The sequence below is a fragment of the Eptesicus fuscus genome, chromosome 6, assembly GCF_027574615.1.
Source record: "Eptesicus fuscus isolate TK198812 chromosome 6, DD_ASM_mEF_20220401, whole genome shotgun sequence".
NCBI lineage: Eukaryota > Metazoa > Chordata > Mammalia > Chiroptera > Vespertilionidae > Eptesicus > Eptesicus fuscus.
In genome coordinates this window covers 28,869,861-28,896,606 of record NC_072478.1, presented here as the reverse complement: position 1 = coordinate 28,896,606, position 26,746 = coordinate 28,869,861, and the positions used below count along the sequence as shown (strand labels likewise).

At 43.4% G+C, this 26,746-nt stretch overlaps 1 protein-coding gene across 1 annotated transcript; it reads right to left on the bottom strand.

Annotated features, from left to right (window-relative positions):
• Positions 1-1,139: 1,139 nt before the first annotated feature.
• Positions 1,140-25,257, bottom strand: LOC103294406 (zinc finger protein 77-like). The gene is made up of 4 exons (XM_028159267.2): positions 25,180-25,257; positions 11,447-11,573; positions 2,964-3,153; positions 1,140-2,583 (listed from the first exon to the last, which is right to left on the bottom strand). Exons 1-4 carry the CDS (start codon positions 25,180-25,182, stop codon positions 1,140-1,142), a joined length of 1,764 nt encoding a protein of 587 aa, XP_028015068.2. The 5' UTR covers positions 25,183-25,257.
• Between the last annotated feature and the right edge of the window lie 1,489 nt (positions 25,258-26,746).

Here is a 26,746-nt window from a genome sequence, read left to right as displayed (position 1 = left end):
CACATTTGGCCACCAGATAAAGGAGCATTTCCACTCAAGAAGCAATTCTGTGACACCAGCCAGATGTCCCGCAGTCTAACTCAATTCTAACTCTCTGTCTACCTGGAGATAGGACATATGTAATACTTTCAACAATACATATATATTTTTTTAAAAGTACATATGTTGTTACTTAATGTGATCAGTAGATCAGTGAGTAAGATAAATAAAAATAAATAAAATTACATCATTTCACATAAAAAAATAAAAACCACTTAATCTAATCACTATGCTGTTACATCTGAAATACAAAATAATATTGAAAGTAGACTGTAATTTAAAAAACTTTTTACATTTTAAATACTTTAAAAGAGCAAAATATAAAAGGGATAATATGTTTAACACTCAGAATTTACAAATATAAACAAAATTTTGCCATTTTATTTTAACTTTTTAAAATATATTTTTATTCATTTCAGAGAAGGGAGAGGGAGAGATAGAAATTTCAATGGTGAGAGAGAATCACTGATTGGCTGCTTCCTGCATGCTCCAGACTGGGGATCGAGCCCGCAACCTGGGCATGTGCTATGACCAGAATCAAACCATGACCTCCTGGTTCATAGGTCAATGCTCAACCACTGAGCCACACTGGCCAGGCAAAATTTTGCCATTAAAAAAAAGGGGGGGGGGGGATGCCCAGCAATTCTTAACTGTTGTATGATATTAGCAAATCACTTTGGCTTTCTGGGCCTGTTTTCCCAACTAAATTTGACTAAAAAAATCACTAAATTATGGGGAAAAAAAAAAGTCCAAGATAATAAAATATGTGCAGTATTTTAGGGACAAAGAGAAATATTTCTTGTCTCAAGTTTTCATATCAGCAACATGAACCAGAAATATCATATTTTCAATAATTAAAAAATTTCTTCCCTGCTCTGAATTTTCATGTACAAAATAAGTGAAGCACTATATCTGAAGATTTTTCCTTATTCTTTCCATCCATACAGCTTTATCTCCAGTGTGTTTGCTCACACCACAAATTTTAAGGGAAGGATGAAGGCATCACATGGTTCTTGTATTCAGAGTTTCTGTTCATTGTATGTTTTCACATGTGCCTGCAGATATCAAGATACGTGAAGACCTTCCCACATTGCTGACATTCAGGTATTTTTTTCACTGTGCGTTCTCACATGTTTTCGCAGGGATGTGGGATACCTGAAGGCTTTCCCACATTGCTGACATTCATCAGGTTTTTCCCCAGTATGTGTCCTTGTGTGTACTCGCAGGTTGTCAGGATACCTGAAGGTTTTCCCACACTCCTTACATTCATATGGTTTCACCCCAGTGTGTGATCTCATATGTCCTTGAAGGGAGCAGAGACGACTAAAGGCTTTCCCACATTGCTGACACTCAAAGGGTCTCTCCCCACTGTGCATTCTCACATGTATTCGAAGGGATGAGAGAAAACTGTAGGATTTCCCACACTCTTTACATTCATAGGGTTTCACTCCACTGTGTATTCTCATGTGACCTTGAAAATGTTGAAGCTGCCTAAAAGCTTTCCCACACTCTTTACATTCATAGGATTTCTCCCCACTGTGTGTTCTCACATGTTTTTGAAGGTAAGAGTGACTAGTGAAGGCTTTGCCACACTGCTGACATTCATAGGGTCTCTCCCCAGTGTGTGTCCTCACATGTACTCGCAGGGATGCAGCATACCTAAATGCTTTCCCACAGTGCTGACATTCACAGGGTCTCTCCCCAGTGTGTGTCCTCACGTGTACTTGCAGGTTTGCAGGAAACCTGAAAGCTTTACCACATTGCTGACATTCATAGGGTTTCACTCCACTGTGTGTTCTTACATGCCCTCGAAGGGAGGAGTGACGACTAAAGGTTTTCCCACAGTGCTGACATACATAGGGTCTCTCCCCACTGTGCGTTCTTGCATGTTCTTGCAGATTTGTGAGATACCTGTAGACTTTCCCACACTCCTTACATACATAGGGTTTCACTCCACTGTGTGTTCTCACATGTCTTCTAAAGTATTTAAGACTACCGAAAGCTTTCCCACATGCCTTACACTCAAAGGATCTCTCTCCAGTGTGAGTTCTCACATGTCCTGTAAGGTAAAAGTAATACATAAAGGCTTTTCCACATACTTTGCACACATGGATTTTCTGTCCACACTGACCTCTCACATGTCCCCGAAAGGATGAGTGGCAGGTGAAAGCTTTTCCACATTTCTTACACTCAATAGAGTTTTTATTATTGAGACTCTTCACATATTTCTTAGATGCTCTCCCAGAATCCTGACATTTATAGGGTTTCTCCACAAGATCAGTTCTCTCCTGAGAACTCAGGCATGAAACCAACCTGCAGGGTTGTCCACATTCCTCACATGGATGAGGTTCGTGTCCAGTGGGAGATCTCTGATGATTTATAAGGAAAGAACAATCCAAGAAGACTTTTCCACACTTAGTGCATTCATAGTGTTTCACTCCAGTGGTATGTCTCTCATCCACAGGAAGATCTGTGATCTGGTTCAGGGTGTCTCCACCTTGATTACCTTCCTTAGTTTCACAGAGACTCTCTACAAAATGACTTCTATTCAAAACAGGAAACACACTATTAGTGATTAATGATCATAAATGTTTTCTTTATTAATGATTATTGATGGTTCTAATGACCACATATTTACCATTTTCAATGCACAGGTATGTTTTTGGTAATGTCTGCATTATTCCATCATGAAACAAGCTTATTGCTCTGGATGAGCTAAAATAGGGCCATAACTTACATACAGGGTCTCCTGTTCATTGTTTCCATCTGAGTTCTGTTTCAGACACTCAATAGCTACATCACATTTATGAAAATAGTGTCTCGTGAAAATTCTCTGAGTGCCCTATTGATTAGCTAGCTAGGTTTGTACTTTTTCTTTAATTTCAAGTTAGTCTAGCACTGCTGAGATCCCCTGTGCTTCTCACCTGAGATGCCTCTCTTGAGGTTGGTGCTCATCTGCAATGTTATAAACTGTAAAGTTCTCTCCAAAAACAGACCAGGAATCACTTCTTATGAATCTTAGTATTTTCTCTTCACTGGATATTTCATTCTCCAAAGTATCCTGCCCAGGACATGATGCTTGGGTTTTAACTTGAGTGAAACAATCTGTAACAACTGATAGCATAATTCAATTAAATTCTTGGGAAAGAAATGGTAAAATAAAGAAAAAAACAATGTATGGATTTATTTTCATATACTGATCCAAAAGTATAAATAAATTCTATAAGGAATAAGTTTGTAAGCAAAGAAAAACTCTAAGGACCTTTGCTATTTGGGACTTTGGCAATAATAGGAAAAGTGAGTCAAAATGGCAGCCTGGCCACTAAGAAATACTATAAAAAAGATAAAAGACCAAATAAAGATAGATGTTATAAAAAATGCCAAGTAGGGAGGAACGCCAAAATGCACGTGCCCAAATGTTCCCTTTACAGGAGGAGATGCCAGAGTCTTCCCAAGTGAGTGAGGATACATTAAAAGTCCAACCGTGTAGAGGGCCGCCTGGGAGGCACCTGGGCATTTCTTTTAATTATCGTCAGCTGAACTCAGGGTGTAGGCAGAGCCACGCCCTGGGAACATGCTTCCCCAATGAGGCTGGACATGTTCATCGGTTCTGACTTCATAGCAGCCCAGGTGTCAGCAAGGGCGGGTCTAGATATGTAAATCCAGTAATGCTGGGGCCTAGTTAAGAATGCAAATAAGCTCCTTTGATCCTAAGTTTTGGTGTTACTTCCTGGATTTTTGGGATATAAGATAAACCTGCTGTGTGGCTCAGGGTCGTCTTCATGCTGCCTCCCCAGCAGACAAAATGGCATCCCACCCAGCCCCCAGCTTTGTGAATCTATTTCTGCGTCTTTTCTTTATTTCTATTATTTCTCAATCCCTGGCCGCCTCCATTTAGAACCGGTGTGTTCATCTCTCTTCCCGCGCGGGACGCGGAAAAGGGAGATCCCCGCCATGTTTGGCCCCCGCATTTTGGCGACCAACGTGGGCCACGAAAGAGGCAACAAGAGGTATGGGTCAAGGGATCGCTCCCAAGAATTGCGCTCGCCACAGATTTAAGAAAGTGTAAGGTATGGGGAGTGTATTGTTGTGAATTGATATGAATTAGCCGGGTGTAAAACATGGGTAATCCTCAAAAATGCTTTAAACTATGCTCTGTTAAGCATAGTCAGATTCTTGATTTCTTAAGTTTTGTTGATGAAACCTGGGAAAAGGTTAGAAAGCAGTTGTGTGACCAATACTCAGCATAAGTCCAGAGAAAATTCCTATTTTAATTGGTGATGGCCTTGATTCAGCACAGGAGAGCTTAAGAATGTCTAAGTGGGGTACAGCCATGGCCTTACAGCCTGCAGTGGAGGGGTGCAAGTCTCTAAAATACCATCTGCACCTCCTCTGCCTCCACGTGTAAACTACTTGTAACCAAGTAGAAAAGAATTAAAGGAATTTCTCAGCAACTGCCAATAATTCTTTATCTTAAAAAATCTTTTCCTCTCCTTAAAAAATAAATAAAAATTGAAAAAGTAAATAAAATAAAAATAGTAGATGCCAGACCATCACTGAATCTTTCCCCCAGAGCAAGCAGGATGTGGGGGAAGGGAGACACGTGGCAATCCAATATGGAAACCCACTCTCCAAGTTTAAGGTCTCTTTTCTCGCCATAAAAAGGTTTTAAAAATTTAGAAATGTGTCTGGGATTTCTGTGCACATGTAAGGGGAAAAGGCCAGTTTAAAAAGCGAGTGCGCATAGTTTTTTGAGCTGGGCTTAACCTTTTGCTGTGTACAGAATAAAAACCCGAGAATGTTTTTTCCCTAAGAAAAATGGCGGATTTGACCAAAAGGAAAGAACACAGGCTAGTTCCAGCAGCAGATTGGCATTTCCATAATAAAGAGTAGTTTTAAAATGCTAATGAAGGGTGTTAAAAATTTAACCTTAAAGGCTTCAAGACAGAATTTATCCAAAGTAAATGCCTTAAAATAATTGGAATTGGATTTGAAACTCAAAAGTTGTTGAAAAACATAAAGATAAAGTAGCCCAGATAAAGACTGGCTATGCCCCTTGCAGGAAGGTGTAGTCGCCCTTCCCCCAGCATTCAGGTAGGCAAGTTCCCGCCAGCAGCCATCTTTAAAGAAGAATGTGGCAATTTACATTTGAACAGACCAAACCTGTTTCGCCATCTTTAAATAGGTTTGGCTTTGGCAGCTTAAAAATCTTAAAAGTTTGCTTAATTATATAAATAACAAAGTTTATTAAATATCTAGATATTTTGAAATGAAAAAACGCTAAAATATTAATCTAAATTTGCCTCATGAAAGATTGAGGACAGAATTGAATCTATTTGATTATGTCTTGTGTTTTAGAAATTTATTATTAAGAATATAAAAGAGTTGTTAATCAAGGAACTGCTAATATTTGACCTGCAAGCTCTGAAAGTTTAAAGTGCAAATTGAATTGGGAGAAATTAATTAAATATCTAAAGTAAAACGTGTATTTGAGAAAATAAAATACTGTGTTTCCTCTTAAATAATTAGGAATTCAAAATACGTTACTTATTGGTCTGATTTAAAAAAGAGAATTAATTCTGTGATACAGTTTAAACTTAATTGATATTCTTTAAGATAATTTTAAGTATATAATCTTTAAATCATATATATATAAATATATAAATGTATATATTTGATCTTTCCAAGTGTATTTCAAGACTGAGAGTAACTTTTAAACATTTCACGGGCCCCGAAATGTTACAAATGTCTGTTCTCTCTTAAAAGAAATGTTTTTTTGTAATTAAACCGATTAATACTTGAAATCGCATGGAAAGCTTTATCAAATAAAAATTAATATTTTTTACTTATATGCATATATTAAATGTTATGAAAGTTTTCACCTGTAAGAAGGGCAAAAACAATATATTTCTTAAATAGAGCCAAAATTTTCAACAGCAGTAGAATTTCAAGAAAGACAAAAGCCCCAAGCATCCTCCATTTTAAATGGGCTGGAGGTGGGACACTGTTTATGCTTTTAGATCAGACCAATAAAGTATCAAATAAGTTTACTGAATAAGTTTCTTTGCTTTTTAAATAAAGATACCTACTTAAGTTACCTTATAAATTATATTTTTAAAATATAATCAAAGTCTCATATAAATTAAGTTACATGAGAAGCCAATGTTTTTATAAGTAATTGAAACCTGACTCGTAGCCGCCTGCATTCTTAATTAAGCTAGAGGTGGGGCAACATTTTCGGCTTGTGAGACAGCAGCCATTTTGCCTGCCCCTCTGGCCATGTGGCTTACTGCCTGCCATCTTAAAATAACAAAGGCCAACCCCCTTCCTTTGAATAAGCCAATGTCTTTGTAAGCAATTTAAATAAGTTTTTTAAGGAAGTTACTGAAGCCTTCCCATGATCCCTCTGTATATGCAAATAAGCCTAAGAGGATACTTTAAAAATATAATGATAAATTTAATAAAAAGGAGAAATTTAAAATTCTCTTTCACTAATATTTACAGTGTAAACTAAGATTGTTGTTAAAATGTTAAATCTGAAAGTAAATTAGTAGTCAGCCTTACTGTAAGAGTCCTTGTAATATAGCTAGCTAGTCTCCTGAGGCTTTCCTTTCAAGCTGTAACCATACAGGTTGCTTGTTGTAAAAAGAAAGACAAAGATTCTTAATGAAACTCTCTGTAGCCTGAAAATTATTTTGGAAGGAAATAAAGAGAGGTTTCCTTCAAATATCATAGGGATTGTAATTGATAGCCAATGCATTAGGCCTCAGAAGGTGGAGATAAGAAAAGATTGTCTTAAAACTTTAAATGATTTTCAGAAATTATTAGGGGACATTAACTGGTTAAGACCTTGTTTATACAAAAAGAAATTGACAGCCAGTTTGAAATTGAATTGCCATGGCCTAGATCAAAGAATATCCTTGCATGATATTATTCTACAATTTCATTATAATTTTTGATATTTTACAACAGCATATTGTACAGTTACCCCAAACAAACTTACAAACTAATTCTTTGAATGTTTGGCAGCAATTTAAAAGGACATGAAAGGATTTAATCCCTCCCACTGTGTGGAAGGCCCCTTGGGAAGGCACTTGAGCATTCTATATTGGTCTCTCTTGCCCTTTTTTGCCAAGAGGGACCCTCCCACAGCTGTTGCCTGAGTTTTCAGTTCATGTTGAGGTTGAAGCCTCATGGTGGCTGGTACCATGGATCTGTTTCTCACCCAATGGCGTGAGCTGGGCCCTCCCTGGAGAAGAAACCTGGGTTGCTCAAGATATATGATCAATGCCGGGGCCCTGCCAGCAGGCAAGGGGATCCCAAGGCAGGTGCTGGGCTTGGAGGCCATAGGGGCATAGGCTACCAAGGAGACAGAACTGAACCTCACATCACCCTGCTTGGCCCCGGAGGATGGCTGGTTAGCCAGAGACGGGTAAGATTCCTCAGGGGAGGAACAACCTAAGACAGGCACAGTCGCAGAGGGGCCATCAGGAGAAGAATTTGGGGGTCAACAGAGGTGGGGCACAGATCCTCACCCCCCCAACATTGCAGGGGCTTGAACACTTGCCCCTTCTGAGGGAGGTCTCCTGCCCCATGGCTGCTTCACGCTTCCCATGCCCAGCTCAGATCGGGACCCAGGCAACATACAGAGACTTGGCCCAGCTCAGATCAGGATCCAGATAACAGAAAGAGACTTGGCCCAGCTCAGACCGGGACCCAGGCTGACAGAGACGTAGCTGACAGCAGCTGCCCTATATCTAAATCCAGCCTAACACCAGGAATGCTCAGGGATTTCTCAGGGATGCAAATAATCCTTTCCATTAATATTTACAGGGTAAACTAAGATTGTTGTTAGAGTATTAAATTTGACAGTAAAATAGTCAAGTTTTCAGATTAATTTAAATTGGCTAAAAGAAATAAGTGAATATTCAAGAAAATTTAATTGTACAAAAAGCTGTTCCTAAAGTATTAACCAAAATTTCTATTGGTAGTTAATTTCATGGTAAAATTGCTTAACATGCAATGAACCTAAAGCAGTCATATTTTTGTGCAAAAAAATAAAAGTTTATCAAGACTGCATTAAGAAATTTTTTTTACAAAAGTCTCATAATAAAAAAAAGAGATTAATAGAATAATATCCTGTAAGAAATATCCTGTCAGTAAATTACATCATGCCTTAATTACTTTAAAATTTTTACTCAAAAAATTAATTTTCATTTATAATGCAGATAATAATACACCCATAAAATCTTATGGTGTCAAAATAAGTAAAAAAAAAAAAAAGTTATGGACAAAAATCAAAAGGGATCCCAAGTCTAATTTATAGGAAAAATTTCTTTTTTTTTTTTAATTTTTTTAATATATTTTATTGATTTTTTACAGAGAGGAAGGGAGAGGGATAGAGAGTTAGAAACATCGATGAGAGAGAAACATTGATCAGCTGCCTCCTGCACACCCCCCACTGGGGATGTGCCGGCAACCAAGGTACATGCCCTTGACCGGAATCGAACCCGGGACCCTTGAGTCCACAGGCAGATGCTCTATCCACTGAGCCAAACCGGTCTCGGCGGAAAAATTTCTTTATTAACCTTTGGTCAAGAATATGTTTATATTTCCAGAAAACTCCAAAGCCCATATGGATTCCTGCAACAATGGATCCCAGAGAGGACCTGATAGGACTACTGCAGCCACAGAATAAGCAGTGGCCCACAAGAACAGAGGAGAAATAGTCCAGAAATAAAAATAGTGAAGATGCTTTGCCATGCTAGCAGTCAGCACCTGTGCATTGCTGCAGGTTGACCAGGACCAAGGGCAAGGAAGGTTGGTGTGCATGCTTACAGCCCATGTGTGCACACCCTTCTGCATAGAAGTCAATGTTTAATGTTTTTGTGTTCTACCAGGACCCCTGACTTGGGGGTCTTGCTTTATTTCTAACACAGGGAATGGTATTAACTGCCACATTAAAAGAAATATTATACCTCAGGCATTAACCATTTTTACAGATGGATCCAGTTCTAGAAAGGCTAGATCTACTGCAGCAGGGAAACAAAGATCCTTCAACTTCTTATATGTTTCAGTAGAAATAGAAACACAAGTTCTTATTTATGCCTTAACAGATTTTGCTATGGAGCCCACCAACCTATAGTAATAGTGCTTATGTGGTAAGTATGGCAAAAATTATTGAAACAGCTACTATAGGGCACACTAATTCAGAGGAACTTTTCATTTAATTTTCAGTCTTTAAAATGTTACTAGAGAAGGACAATGTCCATGTTTTATTGGAAGCAATGTCCTCAGTGTGATATCCACCTCCCTGTGCCAACTTTAGGGGTCAATCCCCAAGGACTTAAACCTAATCTAATCTGGCAAAATGGATATCATTCAGTAGTGGAAAGAGCCAATCGTACTCTTAAAACAAAAAGGGGGAGACATGTTATGTGTCACCTCAAAAGAGGCTCAGTCATGCTTTTTATACTTTAAAAAATTTTGACTTATGATGCAAAGGATCGTACAGGTGAAAGGCATCAGGCCTCCTGTACAATAACCTCCACCAAGTCAGCTAGGTGGAAGGAAGCATAAACCAGACAAGAGTTTTATCAGATTCAGTAATAATGTGGGGAAGAGGTTGCTTTTTATATCTTTCCAGAAGGAGCAATGCAGCTAATTCGGGTGCCAGTGTGTTACGTCCGTCACCACAATGGACCCAGAGAAGCTCGTGTCCCTGCACTCAAAAGGACTGAGAGTTGCCCCATGACAGCAAAGCAGAAAAAGAAAACTGAAAGTTATGCAAGGGACTGAGGTGCCAACATGGAGTCAGCTGAAGAAGTTAACGACTGAAGCACAGCAGATTGTGGAAAAGCAAGAAGTTGAAGCTACTTTTTCAACCATGTTCCTGTTCATGCTAGCATCTCTTAGCTGCCAGTCTTCTGCAAAGTCTTGCGCAGCCAAGTCCAAGGACTCTGAGTAAATATACACCAGCAGCAAAAGAGACTTTCATTTAGTAGCTAAAAATGTTAACATGTCCATAGTTTTGATTTCTCATTGTTTTGCATTGGTATTGTTTTGTTATTATTTAATAGCCAGTTTTGTTCTTAATGTTCAAGTTTTGATAATGATAACATGTATGTAGTCTAGTTTTTGCATTGGCATTGTTTGCAATTAGAGCTTTATTATTAATGTTTAGACTTTACTTTTATTATAGTAGCTTAAAAACAAAAGAAAGGGTGAGATGTAGAGGGCCGCCTGGGAGGCACCTGGGCATTTTTTATTTATTTATTTATTTATTTTTTGGGGGGGGGGGGCATTTCTTTTAATTATCGTCAGCTGAACTCAGGGTGTAGGCAGAGCCATGCCCTGGGAACATTCTTCCCCAATGAGGTTGGACATGTTAATCGGTTCTGACTTCATAGCAGCCCAGGTGTCAGCAGGGGCGGGTCTAGATATGTAAATCCAGTAATGCTGGGGCCTAGTTAAGAATGCAAATAAGCTCCTTTGATCCTAAGTTTTGGTGTTACTTCCTGGATTTTTGGGATATAAGATAAACCTGCTGCGTGGCTCAGGGTCGTCGTCATGCTGCCTCTCCAGCAGACAAAATGGCGTCCCCACCCAGCCTCCAGCTTTGTGAATCTACTTCTGTCTTGTTTTCTTTATTTCTATTATTTCTCAATCCCTGGCCGCCTCCATTTAGAACCGGTTCGTTCATCTCTCTTTCCACACGGGACGCGGAAAAGGGAGATCCCCGCCAAGTTTGGCCCCCGCACAACAGGAGTGCAGGGTAAATGTAAAACGTCACCCTCTCAAACACAGATTGAGTCACGTTTCTAACAGATTTGTCCAAATATCAATCCCTTATCCAGAATCTTTTCCTCCTGTGGGTTGTTCTCTGGAGTTCTCGGACATAGAGGCCCTTAAATGAAGCCTTTCTTCACAGTCCCCAGCTGCCATTAGGAGATTGATGGTGTGTTTGGCTGATGCCCTGCCCCTGGAGTAAAGGTCCCCATGATGGAGGATGGAGGGCAACATACAATCTATGAGAAGGGCCCATACTTGGGCTTTATGGCCAGTGATGATGTACAGTGTGGGTTTAATTGTAGCATGACCATGTCAAATATGTATTAATCACAGTGTAACTGTTCAAGGGTGAGAACCATAAAGCTGTTTTCACAGCAAACCGGAGACTATGCTCATTCCTATAAAAATTAGGGAGCCTCAGACTTGTTGAAGAGAAATAAGATGTCAATTTAATATATAAAACTTTTTTTCATTTGACTCTAGGTATGTTCCATGAAGGCTTGGATTGCATCTGTCTTTTTTTTCAACATATTGCCCTTGGGCCCAATAAAAAAAGAACAATTGTAAGAAATACTTTTTCCTTAAAAGACTAAGTGAGGGATAAAGCCATCCTTACCCACTGAGGCCAGGTTCCTGAAGGTCTCTAGCATCACTTCTCTGTAGAGCTTCCTCTGAGCACCATCCAGCAAAGCCCACTCTTCCCGGGTAAAGTTCACAGCCACATCCGCAAAGACCACCGTGTCCTGAAACATCCCACATATTCTATTTCAACAAAGCACCTCTTCACCAGCATGTGCAGGAGGATGGGGGAGGCTGGAATGGAACTCAGTTTCTAGGACACCTAAGCTCATGCTCTTTTGGGAAATGACAATAAGCAAGCAAATAAAATGCATTATAGTCAATAGTGGTAAGAGCTTGAAACCATGAAGCAAAGTACAAGAACAAGTGATATAAACTTATCCTATACTAGAGGCCCGGAGCACAAAATTCGTGCATGGGGGTGGGAGGATGTGTCCCTCAGCCCAGCCTGCACCCTCTCCAATCTAGGACCCCTTGAGGGATGTCCAACTGCCCATTTAGGCCCGATCCTGGTGGGACATCCCTCTCCCAATCCAGGACTACTGGCTCCTAACCGCTCGCCTGCCTGATTGCCCCTAACTGCTTCTGCTTGCCAGCCTGATCACCCCCTAACCACTCCCCTGCCAGCCTGGTCACCCCCAACTGCCCTCCCCTGCAGGCCCGATCTCTCCCAACTGCCCTCCCCTGCAGGCCTGATCTCTCCCAACTGCCCTCCCCTGCTGGCCTGGTCGCCCCTAACTGCCCTCCCCTGCTGGCCCGATTTCTCCCAACTGCCCTCCCCTGCCGGCCTGGTCTCTCCCAACTGCCCTTCCCTGCTGGCCCAGTCGCCCCTAACTTCCCTCCCCTGCTGGCCTAATCGCCCACAACTGCCCTCCTCTGCAGGCCATCTTGTGGCGACCATCTTGTGTGTTGGAGTGATGGTCAATTTGCATATACCGCTTCATTATATAGGACAGTGATGGGCAACCTTTTGAGCTTGGTGTGTCAAACTTCGCCAAAATACTGAGCATAACTCGGGTAGTGTGTCACTTTGAGGAAAAAAACATTATTTCTCAGATGTTTCATCCTCAGGAGCAGCAAATGTTTCATCCTCGGCATGCGGCCGCAGCGGCCGCGTGTCATCAGAAATGGCTACTTGTGTCAGTGCTGACACACGTGTCAGTGCTGACACGCATGTCACAGGTTCGCCATCACTGATATAGGATAATATAAGTGTAGTATACAAATTGTCCCCGCAATCAGGAGTTCCTCCGGGAGTTTGACCAGGGGGCATGGCTGGCCGGGGGAAGGGAGGGAGGTCCTGGCCAGCAGCTGGCAGCTGCTAGGGACTCTACCAGTGCATGAATTTCATGCACTGGGCCTCTAGTCCATACATAATTAAAAAGGATGGCTTTTACTGTTATATAGCAGATTCTGAGTATGTTAAAGACTGAAAATGAGTCCTGGCTGGTTTTTCTCAGTGGTTAGAGCATCAGCTCGTGGACCTAAGGGTCTCGGGTTCGATTCCAGTCAAGGGCACATGCCCCGGTTGCAGGCTTGATCCCCAGTAGGGGATATGCAGGAGGCAGCCTATCAATGGTTCTCTCTAATCATTGATGTTTCTATCTCTCTCTCTCCTTTCTTCTCTGAAATCAATAAAGAAAACAACATATATATATTATTTAATCAATAGAAAAAATATCCTGGGGTGAGGATTAAAAAAAAGACTGAAAATGAAATCATCGTTCAGATAATGTAGAATCAAATACTACTTGGTTTGCTCAAAAGTTATTGTCAGCTCCAAGACCTGGAACCAGGATGTCAGACAGTCATGAACACTGAGATTTCCAGTGCTGCTTGATCTAAACAGCTTTCACCTTGTAAGTCAACAGTGTTCTGGAGCCTGGTCTAGTCCCCTCATATCTGACAGAGGCAGACACAACCCCTCCCCCGATGAGGTGGACACTGTGGGCATAGGTATAGGCCAAGCCTGGGGCCTGGCACACTGTTGGGTAAAAGGGGAACTTGGTTCCTGAAGAAATTTTCAAGCCAGCAGGGCCTCGCAAATAAACAACTGAGTGCCTGGAATTTGAGAAAAATCGTCCCACAAAGAAGAATCACTGAGGGATCTAATGGTAATAGAGCTAAAGGCGACTTTAACAGAGAGAAAAAAACTACCTAATGTGTATTTTAGAACAATGTTGGGTTGGATGACATAACACCAATAAAATAAAGGGCAAAAAGTATTTTAAAAGTAGAAATTTTTAAAAACTGTGTTCTCTCAAAATCTAAAAACACAAACACACCAAACCCGCCTCCCCCCCCACACACACACACAAAACCAAACCCACAACTATATCAGGTACAGAAAAGGCAACACTACATCAACCAGGGTTACAACTAGGGTTTGCTAATCACATACCCGATACCAGACATAAATACATATAGAAAACTCATAGGGCCACAATTTTTAAAAAGGCAACAAGATAAAGACAAATAATATAATTAAATAATGGGCAAAGAATGTGAGTAGATACTTCTTAAAAGGAAAAATTCATACGGCCAATAAGCACCTAAAGGATTCTAGCCATTAGTCATCAAGAAAATGCAAGTCAAGCCCTAACCGGTTTGGCTCAGTGGATAGAGCGTCGGCCTGCGGACTGAAGGGTCCCGGGTTCGATTCCAGTCAAGGGCATGTACCTTGGTTGCGGGCACATCCCCAGTAGGGAGTGTGCAGGAGGCAGCTGATTGATGTTTCTCTCTCATCGATGTTTCTAACTCTCCCTCTCTCTTCCTCTCTGTAAAAAATCAATAAAATATATATTAAAAAAAAAGAAAATGCAAGTCAAAACTAAAGCAGGTATCTGTTCACATTACTAAGATGGCTATGAAGACAGACCAGTACTGGTGAGGATGTGAAGAAGTCAGAACCCGCACACACAGCTTATGGGAAGTAAAGTAGTGAAGCCACTTTGGAACACAGCCCGGCAGGTCCTCAAAATGACTAACATGGTTATCACAAAACACAGCAATTCCACTCCTGTGTGTTTACATAACCAAGAGAAGGAAAAACATCAACACAAAACTAGTACAATCATGTGCCAAATAACATTTCAGTCAAGGATGGACTGCATATATGAAAATGGTCCCATAAGATTATAATGGAGCAGAAAAATTCCTGTATCTGTAGCCATCATGCCATCGTAGCACAACGCATTACTCCTGTGTTTGTGGTGATGCTGCTGTGAACCTGTGCCACCTGTCATATAAACACACAGCACATACAATAATGTACATATTACTTGATAATGATCATAAAAGACTATGTCACTGCTTTATGTATTCCCCGTGTGCCAAGAACCAAAGAAAGAGGCTGGCAACTCCAGCATTAAGCAGTTTGTTAAGGAAACTTACAGACAGAAGCAGAGTCTTTGGCGGCACCAAGACTGTATGTCTCACCCTAGCCAATTTGGCTCAGTGGATAGAGGGTTGGCCTGTGGACTGAAGGGTCACAGGTTTGATTCTGGTCAAGGGCATATACCCAGGTTGCGGGCTTGATTCCCAGTAGGGGGCCTCTAGGAGGCAGCTGATCAATTATTCTCTCTCATCATTGATGTTTCTATCTCCCCCTCTCCCTTCCTCTCTCTGAAATCAATAAAAATATATTTTTTTAAAAAAAGACTATGGCTGCCCCCATTACATATAATAATTCCTCACACCCATGGGGTGGGGGGAATCATCTGTTTGGTGCTTGGAGACAAACGTAACACATCTCTAGATATTTTAGAATTACAACAGCATATTATATAATTACCCCAAACAAACTTACAAACTAATTCTTTGAATGTCTGGCAGCAATTTTAAAAGGACATGAAAGGGTTTAATCCCTTCCACTATGTAGAGGGCCCCCTGGGAAGGCACCTGAGCATTCTAAATTGGCCCCTCTTGCCCTTTTAGCCAAGAGGGACCTGCTTCTCACAATCCAATTGTCCACAGCTATTGCCTGAACTTCTGTTCATGCCAAGGGTGAAACCTCATGATGGCTGGTACCATGGATGTGTCTCTCGCCCAGTGGGGTGAGCTGGGCCTCCCTGGAGAAGAAACCTGGGTTCCACAAGATATGTGATCAGTGCTGGGACCCTGCCAGCAGGCGAGGGGATCCCAAGGCAGGTGCTGGGCGCGGAGGCCATGGGGGCATAGGCGACCAAGGAGACAGAACTAAACCTCACATCACCCTGCTTGGCCCCGGAGGATGGCTGGTTAGCCAGAGACGGGTAAGATTCCTCAGGGAAGGAACAACCTAAGACAGGCACAGTCGCACAGGGGCCATCAGGAGAGAACTTGGGGGTCAACAGAGGTGGGGCACAGACCTTCACCCCCCCAAGTTTGCAGGGGCCTGAACCCTCACCCCTGCTGAAGGAGATCTCCTGCCCCCATGGCTGCTCAGCTTCACATGCCCAGCTCAAATCGGGACCCAGGTAACAGAGACTTGGCCGACAGCAGATGCCCTCTCACCGCAACAAGACTTGATGGAGATGTCTTGCACCCATGATCCGGGGAACTGGGGTCTAGGATATCTAAATCCAGCCTAGCACCAGGAATGCTCAGGGCCTACTCAAGAAGGCAAATAATCCTCTCCACTAATAATTACAGGGTAAAACAAGATGGTTGTTAGAATATTAAATTTGACAGTAAAATAGTAGTCAAGTTTTCAGACTAATTTAAATTGGCCAACCAAAATAAGCAAATACTCTAGAAAAATCAATTGTACTGGACAAAAAAGCTGTTTCTAAAGTGTTAACTAAAATTTTTATTGGTAGTTCATCTCATGGTAAAATTGCATAACATATAATGAACCTAAAGCAGTCACATTTTAGTGCAAAAAAGTAAAATTTAAAAGCTATCAAGATTACAGCATAAAATTTCCAAAAGCCTCCCAATATTTAAACCAAAAAAGGGGGGATAGTAGAAGAATATCATGTAAGGAAAAATATCCTGCAAATAAATTACATCTAGAAAATTTTTACTTTAGAAAATTAACTTTCATTTGTAATGCTAACAGCAAGACACCCAGGTAAAACATACATGGTGTCAAAACAAGCCAAAGGAAAATCATTTGGGCAAAAAAATGAAAAAGGATCGCAAATCAAATTCATAGAAAATATTCCTTTATTAACTTTTGGTCGAGAATATGTTTGTATGTTTTCAGAAAACAACTCCGAGACATGTGGATTCCTGCAATAGAGAGGAATTGACAGGAGTGCTCCAGCCATGAAGTCAGAAGAGAAACAGTCCAGAGATGGAAGACGCTGACGATGCCTTGCCATACTAGCAGTCAGCAGATATGCGTCACTGCAGATTGCCCAGGACCAAACCAGAGAGGGTCAGACCTGCAATACCACCATTTGTCCACCATCCAGAACTGAAATATCATTGCTGCCCTGACTGGTTTAGCTCAGTGGATAGAGCGTCGGCCTGCGGACTGAAGGGTCCCAGGTTCGATTCCGGTCAAGGGCATGTACCTTGGTTGCGGGCACATCCCCAGTAGGGGGTGTGCAGGAAGCAGCTGATCGATGTTTCTCTCTCATCGATGTTTCTAACTCTCTATCCCTCTCTCTTCCTCTCTGTAAAAAATCAATAAAATATATTTAAAAAAAAAAAAAAAAAAAAAAAAAGAAATATCATTGCTGTTATGAACACATTAACAACTGTTGGACATAGAAACCGGGACTCAAAAGAACTGTTGGCCCAGAAAGAAACTCACTACAGACTGATTCATTTGCCTCTCAGCATAACCATTATTGCTTGTCTCATTTTCAGTTCCTATAAGTGTATTCCTAGTATCACATGAGCTCACTCATCTAGGGGAAAAGATGAACAACATAGACTGAAGAACAAGAACAGCATCCATCAGACTGTCAGACCTCAGAGGGAAAGTAGGGGAGGGTGGGGACAAGGGAGATAGATCAACCAAAGGACTTGTGTGCTTGCATATGAGCCTAACCAATGATCACGGACAACAGGGGGAGGGGGGCTTGTGTGTGGGGGGGATTGGGAAGGGAACGGGGGGAGGGGGTTGAGGACAAATATGTGATACCTTAATCAATAAAGTAATTTAAAAAAAAAAAAAAAAAAAAAAGACTATGGCCGAAACCGGTTTGGCTCAGTGGATAGAGCGTCGGTCTGCGGACTGAAAGGTCCCAGGTTCAATTCCGGTCAAGGGCATGTACATTGGCTGCGGGCACAAACGTACCTGGTTTGCAGGTTCAATCCCTGTCTTGGGTCAGGGCAAGTGTGGGAGGCAACCAATCGATGTGTCACATCAATGTCTCTCTCTCTCTCTCAAAAATCCATAAATAAATAAAAAATTTTAATGTCCTAATATAATAATTGCACAATTCTGTAAATATGCCAGATACCAATAAGTTTTATAAATTAAATAGGTAAGCTTTATAATATGTAAATTATATCTCATATAAAACTGTTGTTAAAAAGTTCGGACAGCCCTGGCATGGTGTCTTGATTGGAGCATCATCCCATATACCAAAGGGTTGTGGGTTCGATTCCCAGTCAGGGCACATACCTAGGTTGCAGGTTGGAGCCCAGGTCAGGAGGCGTACAGGATGGATATTTCTCTCTCACCGGGAATCGAACCTGAAACCTTTTGGTGCATGGGACTAAGCTCAATCATCTGAGCCACTCCAGCTGGGCTATTGTATTATTTTCCATATGAATAACTGTAAATCTATTTTTGCCCCACCCTGTATATCCTCCTTAAACTAATGGCATTTTCGTTTAAATTCCATAGAATTTAACCAAATAAATTAACCCTTTGCACTCGCTTGCTTTTTTCTCGATTCCTGCTACCGATGCTAACCATGTCGAGTCACACTCGACATCCAAGTGCAAAAGGTTAAGAGTAGGAAAATGAAACAAAACTTCAGATGTTTCACAGATTAAACACACTGAGGAGATCTTACCACTTATGGGAAGAGATTTTTTAATATTAGATGTAATGGGATAAATGTATAGAAATCAGTAAACATACCTGAGATGACACAAGAGAACACCTGAGAATGTGATCTTTAAAGAAACAAAATCAGCTGATTCTATCCCCACATACTAAATGCAATTCTCAAAGGATTCCTAGGCCAGATACTAAATATTCAAAAATCAGTGGTTCAGGGGCAGGGAGTGGGATGGAGGAGGTCACTGGAGGGGAAAGGGGGGGAAGGGGTGGGGAATCTGTAATACTTTCAACAATAAAAATACATTTAAATAAATAGTGATTCCAAATTGTAGGGGGGGGGGGGAAACACAGTAATACCAAGACCAGAAAGAGACAATTCAAAAAATATTCAGCCGAAACCGGTTTGGCTCAGTGGATAGAGCGTCGGTCTTCGGACTGAAAGGTCCCAGGTTCGATTCCGGTCAGGGGCATGTACATTGGTTATGGGCACGTCCCCAGTGGGGGGTGTGCAGGAGGTAGCTGGTCGATGTTTCTCTCTCATCGACATTTCTAACTCTCTATCCCTCTCCCTTCCTCTCTGTAAAAAATCAATAAAAAATATATTAAAAAAAATATTCTAAGGCAATGACAATTAAGTATAGAGGCAAAAGGAGTTTTAAAAGGCAATCTAGCCCGGCTGGTGTGGCTCAGTGATTGAGCATCAACCTATGAACCAGGAGGTCATGGTTCAATTCCTGGTCAGGGCACATAACAGGGTTTTGGGCTTGATTCCCAGTGTGGGAGGTGTGCAGGAGGCAGCCAATCAATGATTATCTCTCATCATTGATGTCTCTCTCTCCCTTCCTCTCTGAAATCAATAAAAATATACTTTTTTTAAAAAGACAGTCTAGCCCTAGTCTGTTTGGCGCAGTGGATAGAGCATCGGCCTGCAGACTGAAGGGTCCCGGGTTCAGTTGCAGGCTCCATCCCCAGCCTGGTCAGGGTGCGTTCGAGAGGCAACCAATCTGTGTTTCTCTCTGTGTGTCTCTCCCTCTCCCACTCTCTCTAAAAATCAATGGAAAAGTATCCTTGAGTGAGGATTAACAAAAAATCTAATAAATAAATGAATACAAAGAATACTAACTCAAAACCAAGGTCATTTCATTCCAGAAAGGCAAGATGGATTAAATATTGTTTGCCCTAGCTGGTTTTGCTCAGTGGATAGAGTGTTGGCCTGCGGACTGAAGGGTCCCAGGTTCAATACCAGTCAAGGGCACATGCCTGGGTTGCGGGCTCGACCCCCAGTATGGGGCATGCAGGAGGCAGCCAATCAATGATTCTCTCTCATCATTGATATTTCTATCTCTCACTCCCTCTCCCTTCCTCTCTGAAATTAATAAATATACACATATTAAAAAATGCTTTTAAAAAAATATTGATTGTTCAATGAGTACAATTTACCCCATTAATGAAAAAAAGGCACACTAACCATAGGCTTCCAGTCTATAGATGCTGAGGACATGCTGGTCTCATGTCACTGCTCACTGATGACAATAAAACTTAAAGACAAGAAGGGAACAATCAGAAAGAAATGGTATCTACATAAACCCAGAGACACCTTCCTATTGAACAGGGAAATGTTACAACTATTCCCTCTGAGATCAGGAACAAAAAGGTGAGGGTGGGCATGTATACAATTGTACGCCTGTGAAGACCTGCCAGTGCAGCGATGGAAAACAAGGATATGGAAAAAGATTTACAAAGGGAAAACACTAAACTTCACTAGTACCAGACGAAAAGATTTAGTATTTAGAAACCCCCCAATCTTACAGACAAATTATTAACTTAAAACTGATCATAGCAGGGGTATTGGTTAAAATTATAATATTAAAAAAACAGTATCACCACCAATAATACATCTGATAACAGGTTAATATCCAAAATTTATAAAGAACTCCATATAACTCAACACCAAAAAAAAAAAAAAATCCAATTAAAAAATTAGATGCCCAGGTGGTGTAGCTCAGTGGTTGAGCATTGACCTATGAACCAGGAAGTCACGGCTTGATTTCCCGATCGGGGCACATGCTCAGGTTGTGGACAGAAGGCAGACAATCAATGACTCTCATCATTGATGTTTCTATCTTTCTCTCCCTCTCCCTTCCTCTCTTGCAAATCAATAAAAAAATATTTTTTTAAAAAATGGGCAAAGGACCTAAACAGACAGTTCTCCAAGAGGACATACAGTTGGCCTTTAGACATGAAAAGATGCTCAAAGTCACTAATCATCAGAGAGATGCAAATTAAAACCAAAATGAGATATCACCTCATACCGGTCAGAATGGGTATCATTTTTAAAAATATATATGTACTAGAGGCATGAAGATTCGTGTACTCGGGAGGGGGGGGGGGTCGGGAGAAGGACCTCACCTCAGACCGACCTGCGCCCTCTTGCAGTCTGGGGGCCGTCAGTTGGACATCCTTAGTGCTGCCAAGGAGGCGGGAGCCCCACTGCGCTTGCAGCCATCAGCCCGGCTTGTGGCTGAGCGGAGCTCCCCCTGTGGGAGTGTACTGACCACCAGGGGGCAGCTCCTGAGTTGAGCATCTGCCCCTTGGTGTCAGTGCACATCATAGCGCATCATTCAGCCATTAGGGTCAATTTGCCTATTACCCTTTTATTATATAGGATAGGATTTTTTTATTGATTTCAAAAAAGAAGGGAGAGGGGGAGAGAGAGGTAGAAACATCAGTGATGAGAGAATCATTGATCGGCTGCCTCCTGTACACCCTCTACTGGGAATCGAGCCCACAACCCAGGCATATGCCCTTGACTGGAATCGAACCTGGGACCCTTCAGTCTGCAAGTTTGCAGGCTGATGCTCTATCCACTGAGCCAAACCAGCTAGGGCCAGAATGGGTAATCATTAATAAATCAACCAATAAACAAGTGTTGTCAAGGATGTGGAGAAAAGAGAACCCTTATGCACTGTTGGTAAGAATGCAGATTGGTGCAGCCAATGTGGAAAACAGTGTGGAAGTTCCTCAAAAAATTAAAAATGAAACTGTCTTATGACCCAGTAATTCCACTTCTGGGTATATATCCAAAGGAACCCAAAACACTAATTTGAAAGAATATATGCACCCCTATGTTCATTGCAGCATTATTTACAATAGCCAAGCTATGGGAGTAAGCCAAGTGCCCATTAATAGCTGAGTGAATCGAAAAGCTGTGGTACATATATACAATGGAATATTACTCGGCCATTAAAAACAACAAAATCTTACCATTTGGGACAGCATGGATGGACATAGAGGGTATTATGCTAAGTGAAATGTCAGTGAGAGAAAGATAAATACCACATGATTTCACTTGTATGTGAAATAACAATATAAATGAACAAACAAAACAGAAACAGACTCATATATAGAGAGAACAGACTGAGGGTTGCCAGAGGGGAGGGGGTTGGGGAGCTGGGTGAAAAAGGTGAAGGGATTGAGAAGTACAGACTAGTAGCTACAAAAGAGTCATTGGGATGTACAGTACAGCATAGGAAATATAGTCAATAATCTACACTAATAAAAGAGAAACATGCAAATTGACCATCACTTCACAATGCCACCAGCCAATCAGGAGGGAGTATGCAAATTAATACAACAAAGATGGCGGCTGTCCCGCCCCCCCCCCCCCCCCCGCCACTCCGGGCCTCTGGGCAGCACGCATGCAGGCACAGAGCGGCTGGGCGGGGCAGGATGCCTGCTATGAGGAGGAGGGTGGGGGGTGGAGGGCGCTCCGGCTGGAGTGAAGACTGAAGGCTCCGGCCAGAGTGAAGACGGAAGACAGTGGCCAGAGCGAAGGCCTGGGTCCTGGGTGCTGGAGGAAAACCGGTGCCGCAGCCAGGGGAAGGAAGGCCTACTGCACGAATCTTCGTGCAACGGGCCTCTAGTATTCTAATCTATGTGTGGTGCCAGTTGGGTACTGGAAATTTAAGGGAGAACCGTTTATAAAGTGTAAGATTGTCTAACCACTATGTTGTACACCTGAAAGTAATACAAAATAATATTGACTGTAAACTGTAATTTTAAAAATGTTTAAAATCTATTTCAGTTCCATGTACAGTGATAGGAAGAAAATTACATTTTATTTTATTTTAGTCCAAAGCCCATGCCAGACCCAAGACCAGTGAAATCTCTGGGGTGGGACAAAGGCATTGTTAGCTTTTTGTTGTTGATGTTAATCCTCACTGGAGGATATTTTTTCCATTGATTTTTTTTTAAGAGAGAGAGAGTGGAAGGGAGAGGGAGAGATAGAAACATCAATGTGAAAGAGACACATCAATTGTTTGCCTCCCACACGCACCCCGACCAGGGCCAGGGATTGAGCCTGCAAACGAGGAACATGCCCTTGACTGGAATCGAACCCAGGACCCTTCAGTTCGAGAGCCAACGCTCTATCCACTGAGCCAAACAGGGCATGAAAATGACATTTTGAAAGATACCACTTAGTCAGTTTCCTTCTCCCTAGGTGCCCAGGTGCCCCACCTGCCTCTGCCACCAACTGTCAAGGACTGGATGAGTGGCAACAAGAATCGAGACGGAACTGGAAGCATTGTGTTCTATTTCTAGAGATGAAAGTTTCTGGAAAGTTTCTGGTTTCCTTTCAATATAGGATGAAAATGGTGATCCCAAAGTCACCCTAACAGAAATTCTATCCTCTCCAGGAAAACAAAGGGAAGAGTGGCCAGTGTGAGCCAGCTCAGATCCACAGCCTGCTTCCCACAGGGCACCGGGCACCCAAACACCTTCACCTTTGAGCTGGGGGCCAGGCCCCCTCTGCTGACAGGTAGTCCAGGATGGCCCCATCCGGGAAAGGAGTCCGGGGACCCTGAGCCCCTGGAAATCAAACTCTGGATCCCACACACCCTCTCTCCCTCTTCAGTGTGGGAACAACGCCCTCTCCAGGGCCTCAATGCTTACCAAGGCCGTAAGCGATAAGATCGGACCCAAATTAACTCTCAAACTCATCAATTTCCCTCCAACAGTAAAATCCAAAGATTCACTCCCTAAGTCTGACCTTCACAGTCTTACTCAGTTTGCACAAATCATACTTAACTCCAGCAACCCTGTGATGATGCCAAACCAACTATAACGAGTCACAATTCACAAAACTTGCATTAATCTTTAACATTAAGTGTCACAGACTGTGCACCCTGAATGGAAGAGTCACTATGATTTTTATGAATCTTTTTAGTGTGGATCGCCACCAACCTTGCATGAAGGTGTGAAACTGCATTTTCCCCACAATCTTTTTTTTTTTTTTTATTTTATTGATTTTTTTACAGAGAGGAAGGGAGAGGATAGAGAGTTAGAAACATTGATGAGAGAGAAACATCCATCAGCTGCCTCCTGAACACCCCCTACTGGGTATGTGCCCGCAACCAAGGTACATGCCCTTGACCGGAACCGAACCTGGGACCCCTCAGACCACAGGCCAGTGCTCTATCCACTGAGCCAAACTGGTCAGGGTTCCCCACAATCTTAATAAAAGAGAGGATGTTTACTGTATCTGAAACACTTTTCCTCAGAGGCATCTCTGGTTAAGTGGGGGAGTAATATGAGTCAGCAGGAGAGACAAAGACCTGAGACACTTACCTACCCTCAACTAACATGAAGAAACGAGGCAAATCTGCCACAACCTGGGGCTGGACTAGGGGAAAGCTCCTAGTGCTGAGCCGGGCACAGAGGAGGCTGTGCAGGCGGCAGGTGGCAATGCTGACTCAGTCCTTCGGACCCTGTTCTCCTGGAAACATCCAGGGAAGGTGAAAGGAACCACCCCAACCGTGTGTTCTGGGAAAAGGCACATGGCAGGAACCACTGACTTAGATCGACTCTCAGATGTCTCCCACGTTTACCTCTGACAAAGCCAGAGGCAGACACCCCACATCCCCACTCTCTGGGTCCTACATGATCGGCTGTTCTGTTCCTCCAAGCAGAGCTCTGTTGAGCTTCTCTCCTAACCCCAGAGCCCTGAACTCAGGCCTGTCCGCAGCTGTAGCCCACAGACACCCTCTCCGGAGAACACGCTGGCCCCCAACCACACCAGGTCCCGCCTGCATTTGTGGACTCCTCTCTCTAAAAGCAAAACTCAGAAAGCGCAGCTCTTGGGACACTTGTGGATGGTATGGCCTGAGGGTCCTCCCTGCGGCGCAGCCTGGGCCCCAAGTGCAGTCCCCTCTCCTCACCCTGTGCAGTAACTCTTTTGAATGAAAATCTCTCCTTACAAAGCTGGGATTTTCTCAGACTGCACAGGCTTGACCTAGTGATCACAATTTCCCATCGTTTATCCAAGCTTTTCTAGTTTATGTCCTCCCGACAGGCCCAGACATTGCCCCCACCCTGTCTGGACAAACACCGCGGTGTAGACAAAGCCCGCTGACCCGCGCCGAGAACGCGCTGACCACAGGGTGGCAGGCTGCTGTCACGCCGCCTTCCCGCCCACCCTCTCTCTGCCACCGTTTCCTTGGGGACGGGCGCAGCTCGGAGAGCCCAGCCTTGTCCCCACTGCACAGTCTTTGAACCAAGGCCGACCTGACATTATCTGTCAGGTGCAGTCCGGTCCTCGCACCCGCGTCCATCCCGCCCCCGCCCCTGACCGCCCGCGACGGCGGCCGCCTGCTCCTTCCTCGGTCCCCCAGCTCGGCCAACGCCTCGGAGCCGGGACACGACGCGGGCCCACCCCGCAACCGAGAAAGGACACTCGGAAGGATTGGGGAGTGGGGGGACGCGCGGCTTCCAGTTCGGTTCGAACCAACACCTCCCGGCCTCGGCCCGCTGCGCGCACTCACCATCTCGCGACCGTGCTCCGGGCTCTCGGGGCGTCGTCCTCTCCGCAGCCCCGCAAAGTGGGACAAGGTGACAGGACACCCAGGGCCCCTCGCGCAGACACCGAGAGCGCCTCCGCCGGCGGAGAGAGGCCTCGGCGCAGGACGGGAGCGCCCGCCTCCGGCGGTGAGTGCGCGGCTCCCCCGCTGATTGGACAGCGCTGCGGGCGCGCGACGCATTGGACGGAACTCCAGGCTGCCCCTTCCTAAGGATTCTGATTGGGCACAACGCGTCACGCCACCGGGCCGTAATTGGACAGTTTTTGAGACACCTCCCCCTTCCCATGCCTTGTTGGGCAGCCCCTCACCCCGCTCCAGTTCCCCTGATTTTGCTCTGGCCCCGCCTCCGTCTCCCCTCATTGGACAGTCCCAGACCGGCCTGAGAGGCTCAGGTGTGGCTGGGAGAGCGGAGATCGCGGGCTGGACCCAGCGAAGTGCGGGTGGTGGGCTCAGCCTTCCCTGCTCAGCCCCAGCCCTGCGTTCAGTTTCTTCTTCGCAGCACGCCCTGTAGGCCTTAGCCCTTCCCCTTGCTAGTCACCGACCCCTAACACGGCCAGAAACAACGGCCACTCCTTGACTAAGGGTCACAAGGTTTGAGTTTCTGTTAAAGATAAAATCATGGCCTAAGCTGTGCTTCAGCTCCTGAGCCCTAACGCAGAAGACACTGGCCGCGTCCCCAGGAAACTGAGGGACACCGATGCTGACCTAAGGATCTGAAATGATGATTTACTGCCCTTATCTCATTCTTGACCAACGAGCAAGACCCACGACCCCACATCCCTTACTCAGTATGACTTGTGATTTTTGCTCTATACAGCCCCTTGTCCATTAAAAATTCAACCAGTTAGCCCTAACCGGTTTGGCTCAGTGGATAGAGCGTCGGCCTGCAGAGTCAAGGGTCCCAGGTTCGATTCCAGTCAAGGGCATGTACCTTGGTTGCGGGCACATACCCGGTGGGGAGTGTGCAGGAGGCAGTTGATTGATGTTTCTCTCTCTATCCCTCTCCCTTCCTCTCTGTAAAAAATCAATAAAAATATATTTTAAAAAAAATTCAACCAGTTATTAGGGCCTTTGAGCTTCAGCTTCCTGTTCTCTTGGGTGGCCCCATTCGTAATAAAAATAACCAACCTTTCTCCACTACATTTCTTGGTGTTTAGTGTTTGGCTCTGCTAGTGCCAGGTGGTCGAACTTTCTGTTTGGTAACATTCACCCACTGATAGACATGTCCACCTTTTGGCTATTTAGAATAGTGCTACAAGGTACATTCATGTAACCTATTGGAGTGTCTGTTTTGATATAGGTAAGAGGGAAACAGTAGGGTCATATATAATACGAGGTTTAACTGTTTGAGGAACCGCCAGCTCTCTTCTATAATGGCTGCACCATTTCACATTCCCACTGCAAGTGGACAAGGGTCCCAATGTCTTCACATCATCCCTTTTTTCTGAATTGCTTCATTCTAGACATCTTACTGGGTAGAAGTGGTATCACCTTGTGGGTTTGATTTGCATTTCCCTGGTGATTAGTGATG

Excerpts from the sequence above, each read along its gene's own strand:
- LOC103294406 (XM_028159267.2), bottom strand. Across the intron at positions 3,154-11,446 it reads CAGGAACCTGGCCTCAGTGG|TTGTTACAGATTGTTTCACT; the intron begins GTAAGGATGGCT and ends TTATGCTATCAG. Across the intron at positions 2,584-2,963 it reads CCTCAAGAGAGGCATCTCAG|AAGTCATTTTGTAGAGAGTC; the intron begins GTGAGAAGCACA and ends TGTTTTGAATAG.